At 37.4% G+C, this 21,430-nt stretch overlaps 2 protein-coding genes across 5 annotated transcripts in view; one reads left to right on the top strand and one right to left on the bottom strand.

Annotated features, from left to right (window-relative positions):
- Positions 1-21,430, bottom strand: part of MFSD8 (major facilitator superfamily domain containing 8) — a 336,831-nt gene that overhangs the window by 9,787 nt on the left and 305,614 nt on the right. The window lies entirely within an intron of this gene.
- On the top strand, positions 57-19,844 carry ABHD18 (abhydrolase domain containing 18). Of its 4 annotated transcripts, XM_068187913.1 has the most exons (14): positions 57-149; positions 2,121-2,257; positions 3,161-3,269; positions 5,850-5,934; positions 6,443-6,543; positions 8,096-8,174; positions 8,265-8,351; positions 8,839-8,864; positions 10,715-10,853; positions 12,591-12,680; positions 12,964-13,065; positions 13,941-14,313; positions 16,335-16,497; positions 17,142-19,844. In XM_068187913.1, the coding sequence occupies exons 3-14, from the start codon at positions 3,178-3,180 to the stop codon at positions 17,191-17,193; spliced, it is 1,389 nt and encodes a 462-aa protein (XP_068044014.1). In that variant the 5' UTR covers positions 57-149; positions 2,121-2,257; positions 3,161-3,177; the 3' UTR covers positions 17,194-19,844. The 4 variants fall into 4 exon arrangements, with proteins under 4 accessions (XP_068044014.1, XP_068044015.1, XP_068044017.1 ...); XM_068187914.1 differs by lacking the exons at positions 57-149; positions 2,121-2,257; positions 3,161-3,269; positions 5,850-5,934; positions 6,443-6,543 and adding an exon at positions 7,720-7,841; XM_068187916.1 differs by lacking the exons at positions 57-149; positions 2,121-2,257; positions 3,161-3,269; ... (3 more) ...; positions 8,265-8,351; positions 8,839-8,864 and adding exons at positions 9,737-10,070; positions 10,204-10,298.

Below are 21,430 nucleotides of genomic sequence, written 5' to 3'. Positions count from 1 at the left end.
GCGCTCGCCAAGCCCGCGCGCTTGAGCCGCGTCCCGTCCGTCCCGTCCCGTCCCGCCCTTCGCCCTCCCCTCCTCCTCCTCCTCCTCTTCTTCCTCCGCTTCCCGCTCCCGCCCTCCCTTGTGGTGCCTCTGCACCGGCAGCGCTTCGGGTGAGCAGCGGGTGACCTTCGCGAGCCGGGCCGGACCGGGCTGGGGGAGCGGCGGGGGCGGTGCCCGAGCGGCTCCCCCTCACGGAGTTGCCCGGGGCCGGGGGGGAGCCGAGGCGGGCGCTGGGCTCGCGGTGGCCGTGTCCTGCCTCCCGCCGCCCCTTCCCGCGGGTCCCGCCCGGGCAGGCTTGGGGGCTATCGGCAGAGGTTTGGGATCGGGGGTCGCACCTGCCCCCTTCGAGTGCTCGGGTCAGGCTTGCAGCGAGCTGCTCGCAACCCTGCTTTAGGCCCCGTTGTTTATCCTCCGGCTCCTGCGTGTCCATCCCGTTTTGTGGAGTTGTTGTGGGGCTTGTGTCTGCCTTGGCGTGACTTCTGTGTGATCTCTTTGATTTCTAAGCAGTAATTTCTTCTATAAGGAAAGGGCCTAGCGTTAATTGTAAGAGAGGTTTCTCAAAATAGAGAGGGAGGGTAGGGAAATTGACGACTCCGCCTTCTCAAAGAGCCTCAGTGTTTTTTTCAGGTTGGCTGCTGGGAGGGAGCATTTTCACATCCATGTATAGAACAGAAACTACACTGTGGGCCTTGAGTCAAGTCAACGTGTACTTTCCATGGCTGAGTTTCTTGTAACTGAAGCTGTTTGCACGGATAGAAAGCAATAGCTGACCTTTCATGTGTTGGGTTTTGGATGAATTTATGTGTCTATTTCTATGTTTCTTCTTAGCATGCTTTTGTATCTGCTGCAGTTTCCATTCACAGATCATGTTATGTAAAGCTTTCTGTGTTAACAATACATTCATTCAAGATGCATAACACAGATCCTGTCTCTTGGGCCGCACAGCTCCACAGCATCGTGATCAGGTCGCTGCTTCCAGCTGACCTGTGTCACAGTGGGATTGGGATGTGGCATGTGTGCTGTTTCAGAATGAAAGAGCCTTTCCTGATTCTCTCATTCGTTTCAAATCCTCACTGCTGAAATACTCCTGTTAATGTGAAATTATAAAACTTCAGCCTCCAGCAGCTGGATTTGCCTTTCCTGGCAATAAAAGTGTTTGTAATTGTCTTGCCATGTAGGCATGGATGGGCAGTGACTGGAGCATGTCCTGCCATTTTGTTACAGTGATACAGTAGGGGCCATCCTCCCAAACTTTTTATCTCAGTGATATTTCTGAAAAGTTGTATGCAGCATACTTCACATACTAGGAGTATTTTTAAAATTTGTTTTAGTGCTTCCTGTACTCTTTCCAGTAGTGCTTTTATCTTGATTCTGATTAATTGAAATATCTCAAGTTACTTCAGAGTCTCCATTCCATCAATGAAGCAGAAGAGAGAATGAGACAATGCTTTTGCCTCAATCAATATTACATTTAAATATAATGTACTTGCCTAGAAAGTTGTTTTGGCAGTCCCTTAGTGCAGCAGAGAGCTTGTCAGGCCAGACTTCGGACTCAAAGCAAAATCTACATCTTCATGTTTTTAAAACCAAGTGTCCCCCCTATGACTTTTTGCTCATTTCATGTATTTATTTTTACCCTGTAGTTATTGAACCATCCATAGAGCAATTGTGGCTTTCTAGCATTCTTGTTCTAAAATTCCAGTGCCTATAACTTCTCTTTCGATAGTAATTTATTCTAGGTGTTCTCTAGAAAGAGAGTTCTCCTTTTATTCCTGTATAGGGATTCTTAAATGTTGGCTTTCTGGAAGTGCAGAGGAATGTTTTTGTTAATCTGACCTCAGTTTTGACTTGTTATAGTCAAACACATTTTAAAAATTAAAGTAACCATATTGGAGTGTGGCAGAATACGTGCTTTTGGATTAAAATAAAATTTCAAAGACCCCATAAATTAAATTACACTGTTTTGGAGTGTGATGAGATTATTGAGTACATTTAGTATGGAGGGCTCTGGAAATACTAGAAAATGCCTGAAGTGAACTCACTAACCAAGTGTTTGATTATTAAATCTGTTGTTTTCTTAGGTGTACACAGATCCTGGACTTTAATTGAGTAACCTGTATCTTGCTGACCAAGAAACCAGATTTAAATTCTTCTTTTTAGTAGTGTTTTTTTTTCTTCCTCATTGGAAGAGCTCAGCAGTGGCTCCCTGTTCACTTCAGTAAGTATTGCTTTGAAAATAATACTCAGCTTGCCTAAAATCTCATTAGATTTAGCTCTGTTTGAGCTGGTGTGTTTGATTTGTTGAACGAGAAATGATCCTGGCAAGGATTTTGAGGTTGTGATTTCTTCCCATAAAGGAATGGGAGGAGCATCAGTTTGAAAACCGTAAGAAAAATCAAAATTGGAAAGGAACAGATAAAATAAGGATTAGGATATATGTTTACCACACCAAGGAAGGCAAGATTACAAAAATGAGCTTTCCCAGCAGCAGTGACTGGAATGACTTTCTTTCCCTCCTTCCTCCTCCTCTCTCTCTCTCTCTCTCTCTCTCTCTCTCTCTCTATCTCTCCTTCTTTCCACTAAGAAGATGAAGAGATGAAGTCTTCTAGTGGTTTAAACCCAAACATTGTTTCAAGCTCGCATTCTGAGATGTGTTTATGACAGCCCACATTGGCTGAAGAGTTTGGCCATTGTAGCTCTACTGAGAGGACAGAGATCAGTGCTACTCTTTGTTTAATCAGTTCAAGTGCAGTACAGTTAGGACTGGTTGACGATCTAGTTTTAAGATGTAGTTTTAATGTAGTCCTAATGTGCCTCTTCAGCTGGCTTGTCATCAGTGGTGTATTCATATTCATATTCATATATCTGCTTATGAATATCAGATATTCATATATCTGGTTTTAATCAACATTTTAAATTCCTACATGTTGTATCAACTGCCTTTATATTTTGTTCAAAATTAAAAGAGTTGACCTGAATATCAAGGTTAACTTTCTTGGAATACATTAGATGGCTTTTCCTAAATGCAGAAACCAGAATAAGAAACCACTTTGTGTTACAATGAACTTGCCACTCATGTAGACTTTAACTGCCTTGTTTTTACCTCTGCTTTTTCCTGTAGATGACAGTGTGCTGCTAATGGGTGTAAGTAAATTAGATGTCTTGTACCGAAAGCTTCTCCTCACTAAACTTTTCATCAGAGGATGGGGAAAGCCAGAGGATCTGAAAAGGTGACTTGTTAAAAAGTAACAGCATAAATGATATGTTACATTACAAGAAAATAACCTTGAAGTACCCTTGAAGTAGCAACAGTAATTGCTATCCTGTATTTAAAATACCAAAAGTATTTAATTTGGTTCAGATTCAGAAATCAGGTGTTTCTATACCAAGGGAGTAACTGGATTTAAAAGAAGCCTTAAAAGGATTTGCAATTTTTTTCCTGTTTAAACAGACTCTTCTTGAGAGAATGTCTATGGGTACAACTATATTTTTACTTATGTTTATCTAATGACATACTTGAAACAGCATCTCTGGAAGTGTTTTCTAAAAACAAAACTTGATGAATTTCTGCAGAAGACTTGTTTCTGTTTAATGTTAAAGTTCTTGCTATCTTTCTGTAACTTCCTAATTAGTTTTAAAACTGTATCTTACACTTAATCTGAAGTTTCTCTCACAGCCCAAAGTTGTAAACTCTTTCTTTTTAGTTGTCTGTAAAATAAGAAAAAAATGGAAGTACCTCTTAATTTTAAAGCATCTGATTATTTTTGTTAATTACTATTGAGATAAACACCTTGAAGTTGAGCACTTGTATTTCTTAAGTATAAAAATTAAGTGACAATATATATACAGTCTGCATTGTGCAGTATTTAAATAGGAAATTATAAACCTGCATTTAATAAGCTCACACTTATGTATATGAAAATCAATAAAGAAACATTTGAAAGCTACTGAAATAAAATTTTGTGCACTGGATAGCAATGGAGTTTTATGGGAGCTTGTTTTTTTTTTCAGTCCACATGCAAGATCTGATCTGGAAATGGCTCTTGGATTGCTTTGTGTGTCTGTCTTCAGTTGATATTTCTCTTAAGTAGCAGACTTTTCTGCAAAATGGGAATGTTGGCTTTAGTTGGAATAACCAAAACCCATGGGGTTTGTTTTGACTGCAGCATTTCTGTATTCTATTCCATGTGTATATCTAAAATGGGATACTTTTTTGTTATCAAAACCCTCTCCTTTAAAGACCTTTGGGTTATTGGTGAGACATAGGGAAGTTTCAGTGCCCCATCTCCATCTCCCTTTAGTCCAAGTGGTGTCTCTGTACAGGAAGCCTCTGACTGATGCTGCTGCTCTCCAGTGCAAGGCTTGCCTGGGCTCTGGAGGGTGATCACATGCACACCAAATGGCAATTTGCTGGTGGTAACACTGATATCAGCTACAGTTCCTCCTTCTTCATTCAGGGGAAAAACCCTCTCCCAGCAGATCAAAAGTGGGAGGGGGGAAGCAGGAAAACAAGCTTGCTGGTCTACAGAGGGGAAGAAAGTTCTGTTCTATGTGTTGCCCCTGACTGGGATGAAGATGAGCTCTTCCCTAGCAGCCTGGCTTGACCTGGATGAAGAAGGAAGAGTGCTACCTCCTCCTGACTTCTCACGCTGCCTTGTGGGAGGAGGGTTTTTTTTATTTTTCTTGTTAACTCATCACTGTGATGATGACTGATCATTAGTCATTCTTAGATAAGATTGAATGACACGCTGCCTAATCTGAAATTTTGTGTGCATACCCTTGATGTGATGAATGGTAATATCCTAACTCTTTGTCCTCAACTCATTAGCAAGGGTTGAAATTCCTCAGTAGAGGCAAGATTTAGCCTTCGGTATGCACCTAACTCTAGAAAAAAGACATAAATGCAGTATTTTTAGAAGTTTTATTGTCAAACAAAACATCTCTAGCTTACCCTTCACATGCACATCTCACATCTTTACCCCTTGCTTCCTCAGAAATACTTAATGCACTTGCTGTTTTCTATAAGAAAAGCAAATGTTATAAAGTAGAGCTGTTTTCTGTGTGCTTATAAACTGGATTTTCTATCCATTCTTTGGTTTTCCTGTGGTGTTGGGGAGGTGAACAGGTCATTCCTCTGTACTTTTCACTCAAAACTGTTCTAGCTTGTCAGGTAAAGTGTGTATTTATGAGCACAGCAATGAGCAAGTTATAGAGTATTTAAGGCTGAAGGAGCCAATGTGAGGGCATCAAGTCAAGATCCCTGTTCAAAACAAAGCTTACTTCTTTCTTCAAGTCACTTGGCAGTTCATTCATCTAACAGGCACTTCATCCCTTGAGGATGAAGATCATTTATAGTTTCCCTGGGCTATTTTTTCATGTGCTTTACTGTGAAAGCAATCTTTCACTTTGCTCCAGGAGGGATTTCTTACACTGCAGCACACAACCATTGCCTCTTCAATGTTCATGTCCTTCAGTAATCTTGTCCTCTCACTGTATGCCTTTGAGAAGAGTTTTGTTTCATTTACTCTGTGTGGCTCTGCAGCCCATTTAAGTAGCAGAAGAAAGCAACCAAATTTGTCCCTTAGTTTTCTGTTTCCTAGCAAGGTACCTGAGACATTTTTTTTTAAACTTAAAAGCATCCTATGGTAGCTACCTACCCTATGGTGGCCTGAATAATCTGTAAATGCAGTGTTGGCTTCATAACTTTATTTGTTTTTGGCTTACTTTAGCTCTTGAAATGTTACTTAAATATGTCTCTTCTTTTTTTTAGATTAAAAGTTGAATCTTCTCTACTTGTTTCCTTTCAACAGAATATTTGAATTCAGAAAGATTATTGGAAACAGGGAAAAATGCCAGAAGCTGGTTTCAAAAGATTACCCAGTGTTCATTGACAAGGTACTTAAAAGCAAGAGATTATGTGATTTAACTACATTTTTTTTCCTAAGGGTATATAAAGGTGAAATAACTTGGTACTTAACACCAGACTACTTTTATAGGCTACTAGAAGAGAACGGAAGGAAATAGAGACTAAAGCAGTGCCTGTACACATACTGCTTTTTTTCTTTTTTTCCCAGTAGTACAATAGTTGAGCAGTAAGATATCAAATGTTAAAACTCAAAAAGTGTTCAAAAGTTAGTTTGTGTTATTGAATGTATTTAAAATGGGACAGCATTACACCTTTGTTTGGTTCCTGTAAAAGATTATTTAATGAAAGCAAAGTTGAAAAAAAGTGTTTTGACCCTGTTTATAACACGTATCCCTATTTTTAGGAGTAGGCCTCAGCTTTGGGGTTTTTTTAAGCAATTTTTTTATGCTATAACAAATTCTACTTTAAGAGGTTTGCTTTCAAAGCAAGTTAAAGGCTGACATAATATTTATTGCTATTTTCCCATTCTTTCTGTAGGTTGAGGGACAATCAGACTGTAAAATCCTTGAGGGGCACTTCATTTCCCCCTTGGCTCATTGTGTCCCAGGTATCCTGCCAGTCGAATCTCTTGTAGCAAGGTAAGAGAAACCAAGAGGTAATAGTCTGTAAGTAGTTCTGTTGTGCAACTAATTAATTGTAATGCAAACAATCTGAAATCTTATTCACGTGATAGTTCAATCTATCAAACTAAGCAAAGTATTACTTTTTTGTCTTGGTGGTTGGTTTGTTTGTGTTTTTTTTAGTGTCGAAATCATATTGCACAAAGCTGTGGAATACCCTGAGTTTTTTGAATTATTGGTTTGGTTTTTTGCAAATGAGAGGGATACTGCAAATGAAGAACAGTAGTTATTGCTCTATATGTAGCAGGAGAAGCTGTTCATATCAAAGCATATTATGTTGTATTTGAAGAAGCCATTCCAGCTTTCCATTTCCATTGAATACAAAAATTTTGTATGTGTGATAAAGTAGCAAGCTTATTTTATTGTAGGCAGAGAATCTGGTTCCTTTCTTATTTGGCAAACAAGGAAAGATTACAAAAAAGCATTCTTAAAGGAAGCTGAAGGCTCCCTAACAGTGCTGGTTTCACACTAACACTTCTTTGCAGATGAGGAGTGGGTTTGCAAATGGAGCATAACTTCTGTTTGCTTTTAATTTGGAGCTGAACTGTTATGATGAATTTTTTTCAGGCTTTGTTTGTTTAATAACATAAACATAAAAGTTTAAACATAAACATCGGGTTGATACTGACATTGTAAATTTTGTCAGTAATACTGGTTGGTGGTTTTATATGTGTGCATAAGCATGTAATGTTAAGGAATGTAAGAAAAAGTTTAATTCAAGAAATCAGTTCTGTTCTACCTTTACTGGTTAGAGAAAAAAAACCTGTTAACATTATCAGACTAATTAGTGCCATACTGGACAATGCAATATGCTCTCTGTTCTCTTGTGCTTTGTAGCCAAGTTATGATAATTGTTATTTTGGCCAGTATTGTGACAGTTTGAAAAGCTGTACAAATTTCCCTCAAGATGGTATGAATGTATTTCCTGAGGTGTAACACTCTTGTAGGTAACAGTGCTCCATCTTGTGGGGAAAATAGTGGTGCCTCAGAAGGGATTTTTTTCCAGTAGTTTAAACTGTAGCAGCAGAAGACATTAATTGATTGATGTTAAGTGTATAGAATAATTTCATGGTTTGTATGCTGGGGTTTTGATAATTTTTTTTATTCATTACTCATCTTAATCTTCAATTTCAGCTGTTGTGCCATCAGGAGAAAAATAGCAATGATGCCTAGGAGAACTGGACATGCTTGTTTAGGCTGTTCTTTATCTGAAGTTGCATTTCTCCACTCTGCAAAGTTTAAATTGTGATGATGAGGTAGTAGTCTTTTTTAGGAACATGATCTTTCATCTTGGCTCCTTTTCTTGTTTGGCCTTCCTTCTGTCCTACTTTCAGATTCCTTTGTTTGCTGAATGTGTTCATGAAAAATGATGTTGCTGAATTGCTGGCAGTTTGCCTGCATGGGTTACAAATACTTACGTTGTTTTGGTTTTGCTTTTTAATTAATTTCTCTTGATGCAGCTTGTTAATAGATATTCTCACTCTGCTAAAATAGATGTTTTTTCTCACAGATTTCAGTTCATCATACCCAGAAGATGGAATGGCAAGCACAGACCTGTGTGCATTCATTTAGCAGGCACTGGAGACCATGTGAGTGTGTAAAATGTAAAATTGATTGTTACTGAGAAATTTGATCATAAATTTTGCCTTATCTATGTTGTTTGTACATCTTGCCTTTAGCACTTCTGGAGGAGACGCACATTAATGGCACGGCCAATGATTAAAGAAGCCTGTATGGCTTCCCTGTTGCTAGAAAATCCTTACTATATCCTTTTGTGGAAAACATAGTAGTTATTCCTAATGTCCTCTCTGGAAGCTAGAGGAGTTACCACACTCGTAAATACTGACTTTTTGGTACCCAGTGGGTAGAAGCAAAGAAAGTATGACCATTATGTGAAGCACAAGTCTGTGGTACCTCAGGTTAACTTCTGAGAAACTTGCTGTTACCTCTTCAGATATGGGTGGGTTTTTTTTAAAAACAGTGAAGTTTTGTTCTGTCATCTTGTATAACAGTATTATTCTGTTTCATTTAGTTACACTTTTTTCCTACCCATATATGTGACAGTAAAATGTTGCAAACTACATCATTGAAATAGATTGAATTTAATGTAGTGACAGTTAAACAGTGGGAGTTTGAATTCCAAATTTCAATTAATTCTTGCTATTTATGCATATTATTTATTTTATCTACTTTTTTTTAATTACCAATTTTGATAAAGCCTTTCTTACTTTCTTTAACTGGAGTCTTTTACATGGCTGTAGAAAACCTAAGGATCAAGTGTAAGTATTCCTGCTACATTTATGGATACCGTGTTTTTAAAATACCACTTTTCTTCTCTTTTGAGCCAAAAGTTGCTTAAACTTTGATAGCTTATTAAGAAAAAAAAAATTCCAAAACCACTTGTGACCTGCCAATGTGAAATTGTTTGCTGTTTGCTAAACTGCTTTGGGTGTTGTGTTAGGAGATCTCAGGGATCAGGGAAGTTTGCACAAGATGAACTTGCAGTATGAGTGAGATGCAAACATCTTGTGTGAGTACAAGCCAGGGCCATTTTATTTCCTGACTCACAACTGCAGTACAAGTGCTGCTGTTATATTTCAGTCAGCTCTGAATAATCTTTGCTCAGAAAGCATATTTCCATTATATTTTATATAATAAATTATAATTGCTAGGATTTTGCTTTTCCAAGATGTTTTAGTGATTTACAGGCATATGAATAAATCTGGTGTTGATCGGTTGTTAGTCAGGACCCTATGCAATATTCAGTATTTTACAGGCTTTGTTTTTTCAGACAGTTTCTTAAATTGGAATTTGGAAGCCTAATTAGGCAGTCTTGGTTTTTTTACATTTTCCAAACCACAGACCTTTTATCAGAATTCAACAGGATATGTGTCTGAGGCAAAGCTTTGTCTCCCAATATTTCTGAAAGTCCAGATATGAGTTGGTGTTTTAATCCTTTTTAATCCTAACTCAGACATTTAACATGACTAGAAGACACAGAGAAGGTGTTTTTTGTAAGATTATAGGAAAATGACAGGAGAAAGCATGTGCTGGAATACATCCATTGGTAGGTTAATTTCCAGTTATGGGGAATCTGAAGCAGAAGAATAAAATAAATGTGTTCTCTGTTGTCCAGTGTATCAGTGTTTCAAGGGGGGTGGTGCTCAGTGTAATGCCCCAATAGGTGATTGTCACTCTCCAATGCAGGGTTACACAGCACCAGTGTAACAGGTGACAGTGTTCAATAAATGCAGCAGCTGCAGAGGGCTGAGGAATCTCACTAAGCTGTAGGAAAGAATTGCATTAGGCTGTTAATGCTGCTGTGCAGCAGCTATGTTCATTTCTGTGTGACTTCACAGTGAGCTTTGTCCTTGTGCTTCAGTGTGTCGCAAATGTGACGCTGGCATGCTGGCAGGAGAGGCCAGGAGCCCTTTGTAACCTGGCTGTGGTACTGAAAATAGTCAGCCCCCTTCCCCAAGTTAGAGGTCTGTTATTTTTAGAGTCCCTCTGATGGCTTAGCCAAATGGATTTCTACTTGTTTTATGTCTTCTGTGTTTTCGTGCTTTGCAGTACACTGCCTGAATTTCTCAATACTGTGACAAACTTCCCACTTTACAGTTTCAGTCTTGCAGTGACACTGATGAGTGTTTCCAAAGTTGACATACTGATTGCTCTTCAAATGTTGTGTGCAATTTTTCAATGATGTAAAACAGGTAAATAAGAAAAAAAAAAAAACACAAAACTTGTTTCTGCAAATGAGATAGTGTATGCCTAGGACTGTATCACTTTGATTCTATTTCTAAAATATCTGTTACAACTTTACAGGACAGAATATTGCTACTAATGAGATGCTAATGTTGGTAATTGTTTCCAAAAGACCAAGCTGTCAGTGATACTACATTAAAAGCATAGGCAGGTGCCTATTTCTAGTCCTCATTTGGACAAAAAATTACTAGTGCCAGAAAATCTGGGCTTGCTTTTTCCTCCTGTTGAATTAACAGGAGTTCAGCTCCAAAATTCTCTGGGATTGTGCTGAAGCTGTGTATGAAAGTACGTGTAGAATGATAAGAACTGTCAGAGTCTAATCTTAGGAAATAAACCCTCTATTTTCCTTTTCTGGGGAGAAAAGACGGTCATGTTTAAAAAATGTCTCGGACCTGTTTGTGATGGGAGGAGCTCTAATTCTAGAATCGGCAGCTCTTTTGCACTGGCTAGAGAGAGAAGGCTATGGACCACTAGGGATGACTGGAATATCCATGGGAGGACATGTAAGCTTTTATATCTCCTGTTCAGTAATTTTTGTTTTAACTTCTCATTTGATCATGTAGCATATGGAAAAATTTTTTTACAGTGTTGATCTCAGAAGTGCTTTAAAATAAACTCTTAGAGTCATGAGAAACTAATTGTTGGCAATTCTCCTGTTCTGTGGTGCTGAATTAGTATAATCCTTAATATGTACTGACAAATCATAGAGCCCTTTGTCAGCCATCTCCCAGCAGGCTTAATAAGAATATAAACTTCTCACATAATTGTTTTTCTTTTTCCACAAGGGTGGGGGGCAGAAATGTTTGCTGAAAGAAAGTCTGCACTGATTGATTGCTAATTCTCCCTCTATTCCTTCTTTCTTCTTGCTTAAACCTTTGTGTTTTAATGCACTGTGTGAAATACTCCCTCTTTATAGGCATGTTGTAACTGAGGTGACTTTTGGTGTCAGTGATCATTGGTACTGATCAGAGATTCTGTGGTGAGGAGGATAACATTTTCTGTGTGACACTGTGCATGCTCAAATTAAACTAGCAGTGTATCACTAAGGTGCTTGAAAGACTAATACACAGTGAAAATGTTACTGCTTGTGTCTGTGCAGATTATCACAGCTCTGTGAGACACAGGTGCAAAGCTTATATAAACAACATACCTTTGTTTTTTTGTTAGAAGCTCAGTAAATAATGTTGGTAATGGCAATGTTTCCCAAAAGTAAAATATTCCCCTAAAGCACAGTTTTATAACTGTAAATGTCATAAATGTACAGAGCACCTTTGGTTTTCATCAATAGCACCCTGCTGAATCAGAAACTTCTGTGAAATAAATGATATTTGGTGTTGATCCTCTGTAGAGTGTGTTTTATGGAAGGTTGTAAGCATTGATTCAGTTCTGCTAAAGGGGAGAGACTTCTACTGCTGGAGAGAATCAGAACATAGATGTGTAGTGTTCTTGTAACTTTTAATTAATAAAAATAATTAGAATAGAATTATAGTTCAGTTGCATAAATCCACTTTTTGGAACATCTAGAACAGACACGAGGTGTTTCATATTAATAAAATAAAATTTGTCAAGAACATATCATATGGGGAACTTCTGTACATTGAACTTACTTGCTCTGTCTTTTTCTGGGATAAACAGAATAGTCACAAAAATATGTTCTGAGAACTAATGCAAAAGTAATATTTCAAACCTAAAGGACAGAAAAAGAGTATGCTTAACATGTTGAATTACTTCAAATTTTGTTTCCTGTATACAAATTTTGAAAGTATAGAATTTTTAATAGTCCTTCTCATAGATTGCCTTTGTTTTGCCTTGAAATAACCTTGCAGGAGCTTGGTGGAAAGCTTTATAGAAGTTTTTTATGGTTTTGAACAACTAATAGCTTGTATTAGTTTTTATAATTATAATGATAATTAATGAATTACAAATATAATTAATTGAATTTTAATTGTAATAAATGGAATATTTAGTAAATATTCCATTGGGAATTCTTATAACCAAATCACATTCAGCCTTGAAATGAGTCCTTTCCAGAGCAATGTTTATATTTTAAAATATCACTGGAGACTAGATAGTAACTTCTAAATAGGTGAAAGTATATCCAGCTGCCACAGTCCTTAACTTTTTGGCACCATGTGTTTCATAAATACCATGTAAACAAATAAATTGAAGATGAGAAAGGTCTTTTTACCATATAGTGAATTCAGTATTAAAATGTGTAATAAATGTGCCTTTGATTTTAGATGGCTTCACTGGCCGTGACAAACTGGCCTAAACCATTGCCATTGATTCCATGTCTTTCCTGGTCAACAGCCTCTGCAGTCTTCACTACGGTAATTAACAAAATATAAGATACATTTTTTATTAATATGTTAGATTATGATCAGAAATGTTCATTAAAATATTTGGACTGGCCACAAGGGAAGTGAGATTCCAAGTCCTGTGTTAAAATATGTGCTTGTGCCTTGATTGCAATAATTCTGAGGGCTGTCTGGGAACAGAATTCCACTTAGAAAAATCAGGACAGGAACAGGTCCATTTCCTGCATGTATCGTTATTTTAAAATGACCTCTGGGTTTTACTTGTGTACTGAATGCTTTTGTTAAATCATCTCAGGGTGTGCTGAGTAAGGCAGTGAACTGGAGAGAGCTGGAGAAACAGTATTTTACACAAACTGTGTATGAAGAAGAAATCATTCAAATGCTTGAATATTGTGGAGTAAGTATGTTTTATTTTACCTAGCTCCTAATATTTACATGTGCAAGTCTAGCAAATAATGCAACTTCTTTTTATTTCCTCTCAAAGTAGACAATTGTTAGCTAGAACATACTGGCATGTTGTTTCTTTATGCTTTGATAAATTTAGTCTTTGAAGGAAAAAACTGAGAAACAAAACTAATATTTAGGCTGTATAATGAGTTTAAAGTGTAGCCCTTGCTACAAGTTTTTCCTTTGATCACACTTAGTGTAATCTACAACATAAAATATATTCTATCAAAATTCTGATAAATGCTTTTTTTTTCCCCTAAGATTCTTTCTTTTGTCGTAGTTCTTTTTTTAATACCTCACAGCAGGAGAAGAGGAGCTGGGGTGCAGATAGTTGTTACTTGGGCACTCGCCATTACACTCCAGTTACACTGATGGAGAAGACAAAATGAAAAGAAGAAAGATTTTTTAAGATGTTCAGCTTGTATCTCCCTAGTATTTCGATACTGTCAATTTTTCAGTCTTAAACATAACATTAGACCTGGTTGCATATGTTAATTTTTCTATTATTATTATTATTAGGTAATGTAAGCTTAAATGATTGTAATTACAAATTCAGAGTTTAATATAGAAAGAAAAACAATTGTTTATATTACAAGCTTCTGTATATGTAAGTACCTCCTGCATTTTTTAAACTGACAGAAGCGTAGAATGATTTATTATGATCAGGATTTAATTGAATGACCTACAGGCTGAAAATAGGAGTGATAAGTGCTGGTAGTGTCTTTTTTAAATTTTTTAAACTTTTTTCAAATTATGAGTTCATCTTAAAAATAAAATTAACCAACTGGTTGAAGGGAGAAAGCCTTAATTGTTGTCTTTGTTTAGACGGATTCTTTCAAGATGGGACAAGACTTTGTGAAGAACTTCCCTGACAGTGTGGACAGTCTGGCGGACATGGACATGGCTTCCAGAATATTCAGCTTTGAGTCCTTGAATGACACTGTATCTAAGGAATCTGTTCACAGCTTTGCCACAAACAGAAGTGCTCTAAGTGCCTCTTCAGAAAGACTCTTAATGCAAGATGCTCCTAAAATGCAGTGCATAAATCAAACCTTTTCCACCAGTAGCACTAGCAATAAAAACTTAAGCAGCCCACAAGGACACAGGATAAATAGAAGGAGTGATACTTTGCAGAGAGAATCCTTAATGTTCATGAAGGGAGTAATGGATGAATGTACCCATGTAGCTAACTTCCCAGGTATGTGTCTCTTTGTTTCAATGTGCAATTTGTTTCGATGTTTCAGTGTTGGAAAGTTGAATAAAATACAGTGGGGGGGAAAGGTATTTTCTTCATTCTCCAAGTGTAAACCTGTTGGCACCTTTGCTGAAATATGGAAATACTGTGACCATTATTCTGTAGTGTCTATTTCCTACTCCATTTCCTAGTTGTTTTTCTGTTTCTTCTTGATGACCAACTAATGAGAAAGTTAATTAAAAATTTTCCTCTCGGTATCTTTGCGCATTTTTCTCCTCTTCCTTGCAGTGGCTTTTTTCAGATATGAGTTAGTGCAAATTTGTATTATCTAAAGGAAGAAAACACCTGTGTGATGTGAGTAATACCTAGGTGTAATTAATCTTAATTAATCTGCTAATAAGGTTTTTCAAGCAGAAATCTCATACTGACTTCAGATAGAAAGTAGCCTGCATAGCTGAGCCCCAAGCTTGAATGATATTGCCAGTAAAAACATTCTGGGGGTCCTGGGCTGGTGCAGGCTGTCCCAGGACAGGCATAGCATATAGGGGGAGCTGTAGTCCAGCATTCCTTGGCGTTCAGAACAAGCCCTTTCCAGCAATGCAAACAAGTGATTGCTTCCTATAGCTGCCTTAAAAGGTTCTGCTGGAGTGGGGGCTCGGAATTCCTTTTGTGGCAGTTCATGGTTTGGCTGTGCATGAACCTGCTGAAGGCATCTCCTACAACGTGCTTTGACTTCAGACAGAGTTGTCTTATAGTGTCAAAGCTTTCTTGGTACTGAGCTCCTGTGCCACCTCATTTCTTAATCCTGGCATTCTGTACTCCATTGGTACAAGCGTTTAGCTTTAAATAAATATTAAAAATAAATAAAAGGAAACACACAATATAAGGAACCTACACTAGTGTAGATTCACTGCTAGCCAGAGATGTTTTGTGATGTATACCAGTGAAGTGTTTTCCTTAAAGCTTTTAAAGTTACTTCAGTAGACAGAAAAAGCCTTGTAAGTTTTATTCCATGTACAGACTTGCTTGTTTATCTAGACTTACCCAGGTATAGCTTAGCTAAGCACTGACCTTTCTTGGAACTTAAGAGGATCTGTGACCCTGATGCACTTGTCAAAGAGATGGAGTCCATTGTGTCAATAGTCTCCCAGGTTTTGTCATTCTTTGGGAGACTTTGCATCCCCTGCAAGGGTATCCTTGGAGTGAGGCCAGACAAGAGCTTCAGAAAATCTGCCTAATGCTCAGATTTCATGGAAAATTGAATGGAAGACTTGAATTTATCTTAGCATTGCATGTTCTTTATATGTGATTTAGTATGAACAAAGGAAAGATTTAAATTCTTTGTGACACCCCACTGCCAGAAATCTTGGCTGGTCACCATTTATCATACCACATATTTTCTTTTTGAAGGGAGAAATGTTCTCTGTTCAACATAATTTTGGTGTTATTTTTCTCAGCATCATACTGGTGTTATTCCTGCTAGTAATCTGATTGGTGCAGTTCTGCTTATGAGTAATTAATATATATAACAATATGTTGGGATTTTTATGTTGCAAATAAACCATGTAGGAAACAGAAAAGAAAATGAATATAGGCTGTACTTTCTGACCTCTTGTATGAACAGCTGTCTTTTTTCCCCCCTGAAGGGAAAAAAATATATGAAACTTCTACTCTGTTGAATTTAATAGTTCTTTCTGCCAATAAAATGGAATCTCAAGGAACTGACATGTATGATTTGTTGATAAGAGGAAAGAGAATTCTCCTGTCAACTTCACAAGTCTTTGAGGAATTTCTGCTCTAGGGGTGGGAAGGGTAAGGGCTAGTTTGTTTTTCCACTGATGGCCACACCCCTGTAACATCAAAAATCAGATAAATTTTGCTGGAGACTTTAGAACATGTGATTTTATTAAAGTTTCGAATAATTTAATTTTTTGTGAAAATAGCATTTTGACAACAGAAATCTCAGCTGTCGTGTTTCTGTTTCTTACCACAGATGAATTCAGTTGTGCTTTGTTTTCCTTTAGTTCCAGTTGACCCAAGTTTAATCATAGTAGTACAAGCCAAGGAGGATGCATACATTCCTCGCACCGGCGTGCGCAGCCTCCAGGAGATCTGGCCAGGGTGTGAAATCAGGTATCTGGATGGCGGTCATGTCAGTGCCTACCTCTTTAAACAAGGACTCTTCAGGTAAGATGAACAGAAAGGATTAAAATTAAATTTTAGATTTAATCAAAATTAAATAAGTAGTACTTGCATGAATTTGTGCCTTAATAATATCAGATGTTGATTTTTCTAAAGACAGTTATGTAAATCAGTTTTATGAGTGCAGTTCTGTAGTTTTCAAAAAGTTAAATAATTGTGCTGGTAATTTTAAAATGCAAGGAATTAGGAAGACTATACACATCATTTAGGAAGTCTAAGCAACAACAAAAAAGAATAGCACTATATCAGGTCAATGTATGCTAACCAGTAGTTTATTGCTATTTAAAACTTCAGCCTTACTTTTGTGATAGTTGCTCAAAAATTTCAAGCTATGCATGTCTCTGATGTGTTTGAGTAGCAAACTCCTAATCTGTCTACATTTCCACTTGCATTAAAGTTGGAAAATAGTCCCACTCATTCCTGAAACACAAATATATTACTAGATTGAAGTGAGGGATCCCAGAAATAAAGGAAGGAGAAAATACCACCTGATACCACATTTTTATTGAACACTGTTTTGAAATTGTGATGATAGCTTTGTAGTTATACTTGTAAATATATGGGAAAATGCCACTTATATCTGCCATTTCCCAAATAATACAAATTCTTTTCTCTTTTCCTTGTTTCAGACAAGCAATTTATGATGCGTTTGACCGCTTCCTCCAGAAATACACCATGTGATCTTTCTAATGCATTCAGACTGATCTCATTTGTAATTCAGCTTACTGGAACTCATGTTTGGAAAACAAGCATCTTGTAGTGTTGAGCAGATGGTCACTGACTGTTGTCAGTAACAATTACCAGAAGTGGTAAAGTACCAGCATTGCTTTCATTTCAACCCAGTGCCATTCTGATACAGCTGCTTCAGCGTTACCTGTGAAAAAAAAACAGCAGCTTTGCATGAATGGTTCATGTACTTCATGTCTAATCAGACGGTGTGTTCCTTCAGTTCTGAATAAATTCTGAATCACTTGTCAGTAGAAAACAGACCATTCAAGTATTGGAAGAATGTAAAATGTGCTGTGGGGCTAAGCTGTTCTCTTGTGTTTGTTGTAGTTTTGGTTTGTTCCAGATACCTCGATTACCTCTCGCTTCGTCATGGCCTTGCTGTTCCTACTGTGTTGTACCGTGGCTTTGCCAGCACTCAGCCTCTTGTGTTTGTCACTGCTTTTCTCTTCAGTTATGAATTGAAAATGAGCCTTAGCAGAAGGCTCAGCACCACATCTTGGAAAGAGAGACTTTGACGATGCAAGGAAAATGAGAGAGAGATGTTTTCATTCAATAAATCTGTGAAGTTTTCCTGCCACTGAATTAAACCATGCCATTACAGAAGGATCATGTAGCAATTCATCAATCAGGTTCACAAGACTGGAATAAGTGAAAATCAAGTGTTTGGTAATTAACTGTTTACATTAATTCAGTTGGATAACATAAGTTTCCAGATTTATTTTCATTTTTTGGATTGATAGATGAAATAGAAATATCATTTTACTTTCTAAGCACTGTCTGATTCTAAGCTGTTAAATTGACAGCAGATTATATGGTGCTGTAAAGACCTGTTGGAAATACTTCAACAGATGTCCTTTCTAAAGTGCACTCAGCGCTGATTTGCAAAATACACTTGCACTGTATAATCTAAAAGATACGTAAGACTAAAGGTTATTGAAACAGTTAGGTTTGCTCCTTATTTTTCAACACTTGTCTTTTTTAATTGGATGAAAATAAAGAAACTTGGATTTTGAACACATTTAAGAAAACCCAAAATCTGTTGTTTCCTCTTTTGGGATCAAAAATGCCAACAAATTACAGCAGAATAAAAGGTTGTCATGTACCAACTGTGTGGATATCTCTCCACTTTTTTTTGTTGTTGTTGTAATCTCCTATAACATTCTTTAAAACTCATCTGTAGAGAAGTTGAAAACTGAAACACTTCAGTATTTGGTACAGTCACAACCAGGATTGTTCTGAAACAAACAGAAACATCCAGCCATTTCTCAGGATGTGTGACTTCTGCACCTTTCCACTTCTGGTCTCCGTGGTTAGTGTAAAGGTTTTTAGTGGGCAGAGTATGGAGCAAACAAAGCTTAGTTGATATATTCTCTTGGATTTGTCAGGTAGACAGGACTAGTAACTGTGAAGAAATCATTGTTCATTTGAAAATCCCCTGTGTTCAGATAAAACTGAAGAGCAACAGTTTTGAATAACCCAAATGACGTAACATACAAGTTTACTGAAAATGCAGAAGAGGTTGTAGTCTGTTTTTCATAATTTCTTTGGAGAGTGTTGGTTTTATATATGGGGAGCAAGTGTGAAGTGGCTAGCACACTTAAACATTCGGAGGGTTTGAAATTAAATATTAGTAAGCTTACAAATTTAAAATTGAAGTCTTGACTAGTGTACTAAAAGATTCACAGGGTTTACAAGCATATTCATAACTCAGAGTGCTTTACCAGAGCACTGTCTGCTGTTCAGAAGCTTTTGTAGCTCTCACATTTTAAATGTAATTGTGTGCTTTGTGTCCTGCTTCTGTTACAGCTATGAGAAAGGGAGATAACTGGTGGCAAGGGAAAGGGCTTGAATAAATGCAAGAGAGAAAAGACAGATTTTGTAAAGGCCAGGAGTAAGCACAAAAAAATCAACTCTGCTACAAAGTATAACATGCCAAAGAAAATATTTTCAAAGCGCACAATACTGGGAATTACACAACTGATGGGAACTCTGCATCCTGAGGTTAGTGTCCTGATAGTATTACTAACAAGGTTTAACTTACCAAAAGGGCACAGAAGGAGGTTTAGGCTAATACCACTCCTGCTGTGAGAGTGTCTTTTGGGACAAATGCTACTCCTGGTTCTGAGAGTGTCTTTTGGGACAAGCAGTGAAAGCCTGGTTTCTGACAAGAATAAGGAACCGCGCACTTTGCTCTGTAACTGAAGTCGTGTTGCCAAATATGAAAGCCCAGTAAGCACTATTTAAGAAATTTCTCAGGTTAGCATAACAAATAAAGGAAAAATGAGCTCAGTGGTCTATTTCTGCCAGTTATCAGACTGGGAGATGGTCTGGGAAGGGGGGAATCTTGCTGTGTACGTGTTTTTAACCCTTGGAAAATCGACTTCTAAAATAATATTTTAAGGTTAAATCCTAAGAAAGTATAAATAATCCATTTTGATGTTAAATGAGAATGTGGTTTTAATCCAGGAGTTGCATGAAAGAAATAGTGTAATAAGGTTTCTTCTGTGTAGCAGGTAAGCCATTCTGTACGTCTTAAATTTATTGTAAAACTGGCCTTGGTAATTTTTTGGTTTTAAATTTTTTCAATAAAAGTCCTAAAAACATTTAGATGTGAGGGGGTTTTTGTTCTCTCTTGTTAACAGGTTTTCAAAATGCACCCTACTGTCATCCTGTAATCCTTTCTGTTCCTACTAGAGCTGTAGCACGAGGAGAGCAGGTAATCTACAGGACATGATAAAAGCTTCTCACAACAAACACTGGTGCTGCTTTGATGTTTTTCTACATGCCTAGAAACCTAGTAAAGTAAAGAAGCTTGTATCAGCTAATTAAGATACCATTGTGATTCCAGTTTTACACTTGACAGTGCAGGACACATCTAATAATTGTCAGATGGAGCATTTTCTAATTTTTTTGCCCAAGGACAATAAAACCCCCTCAACAACTCAAAAGGAACCACTCAGGAATTTTTTTTCCTTTTATTTTTAGCAAGGATAGGTCACTTAAATTTTATTACTCCAGAAAGTCTGCAGAAAGGAAACACTATAAGAAGGAAGGGAGTCTTGCTGCTCTTTCTTACTTCTTACTGGAATGTCAAATGCCTGTAATTGAGATACTTTCTAAGCAGTACAAAAGTGAAAATCCTTGGATCCTCGGAATACTATTTCTGCTTGATAGCTGCTAACAATTTGAGGCAGGTGGTTTTTTTTTTTTTTTCTCTTAATTGTTTCTGTCTAGTGTTGGTTTTTTTTAAAAATGTTGATCTGAATTGCTGTTGGTTGGGCAGGGAAGTTTCTTTATCTCAGACTGTCAGGTTCTCTGCCAGCTTGGCAGTAATGATAAGTTACACGGTATGGAAAGGAGTTTTGGGGTGGTCTGTAACCCTGTCATTCCTCCTGAGTATTTTCCCTATACAAGTAGAATGCTGCTGCTCCATGCAATCCTGGAATTTGCAGTGTTCCTTGGTAGGCTTGGATGCTTATACACAAGATAAAACATGAGCATTAAAACATCAATAAGAATTGTTATTCTCCTGGTTCCATTTGGTGTCAATCAGCTCCTTTTCCAAACGGGAGCATTTTAAGTACCATGTTCCGGAAGGAGAGTTTAGCCAGAAAAGTCTGACTCGCACTGCTAGAAAGTAAGAAGGAGGATGACACAAGTGGACAAAATGTGAAGGATGAGTCCTAGCAACTGTACCAGCTTTTTATATCCTCTACAGTCCCAGTCCATCCAACAAAGTCTGCAGGAAGCTCCATCCTACAGAGTTAGAGCAAGTATGGTCAAAAACTTCTCAAGTACCACGTAACTGATCAACTTTAATGCTTTTTTACCCCCACGTAATTGGCCCTTAATTAGTTTCCTGCTTTTTTCCTGCTGTGTTTAGGTTTCTGAGCTGTAGAATTCCTGAAGTTCCAGCTGGCCTGGGACTGATCTGCTACTACTGGTTCCAGAATAATCCTAAAAATATTCAGCGCATGAAGGATCAGCTGTGGTGGGAATTGGTTGATTTGTGCTGGATTTTTTTTTTTTCTGATGAAGAGATAAAACTCCACACAATCTCATTAGAGCGGAAAACAGCATTACCCCAAACAGAATATATTTTACTGCTGCAAAACCCAGGAAATTTTTTTTTTTTTTTTTTTTTTTTTTTGTCACTACCTCAAAAATATTTGACTAGCTTTACAGAAAC

Source organism: Anomalospiza imberbis, chromosome 4, assembly GCF_031753505.1.
Source record: "Anomalospiza imberbis isolate Cuckoo-Finch-1a 21T00152 chromosome 4, ASM3175350v1, whole genome shotgun sequence".
In the NCBI taxonomy this organism is placed as follows: domain Eukaryota; kingdom Metazoa; phylum Chordata; class Aves; order Passeriformes; family Viduidae; genus Anomalospiza; species Anomalospiza imberbis.
Note: the sequence above shows the minus strand (reverse complement) of the source record. Positions and strands in the feature narration are given on the sequence as shown.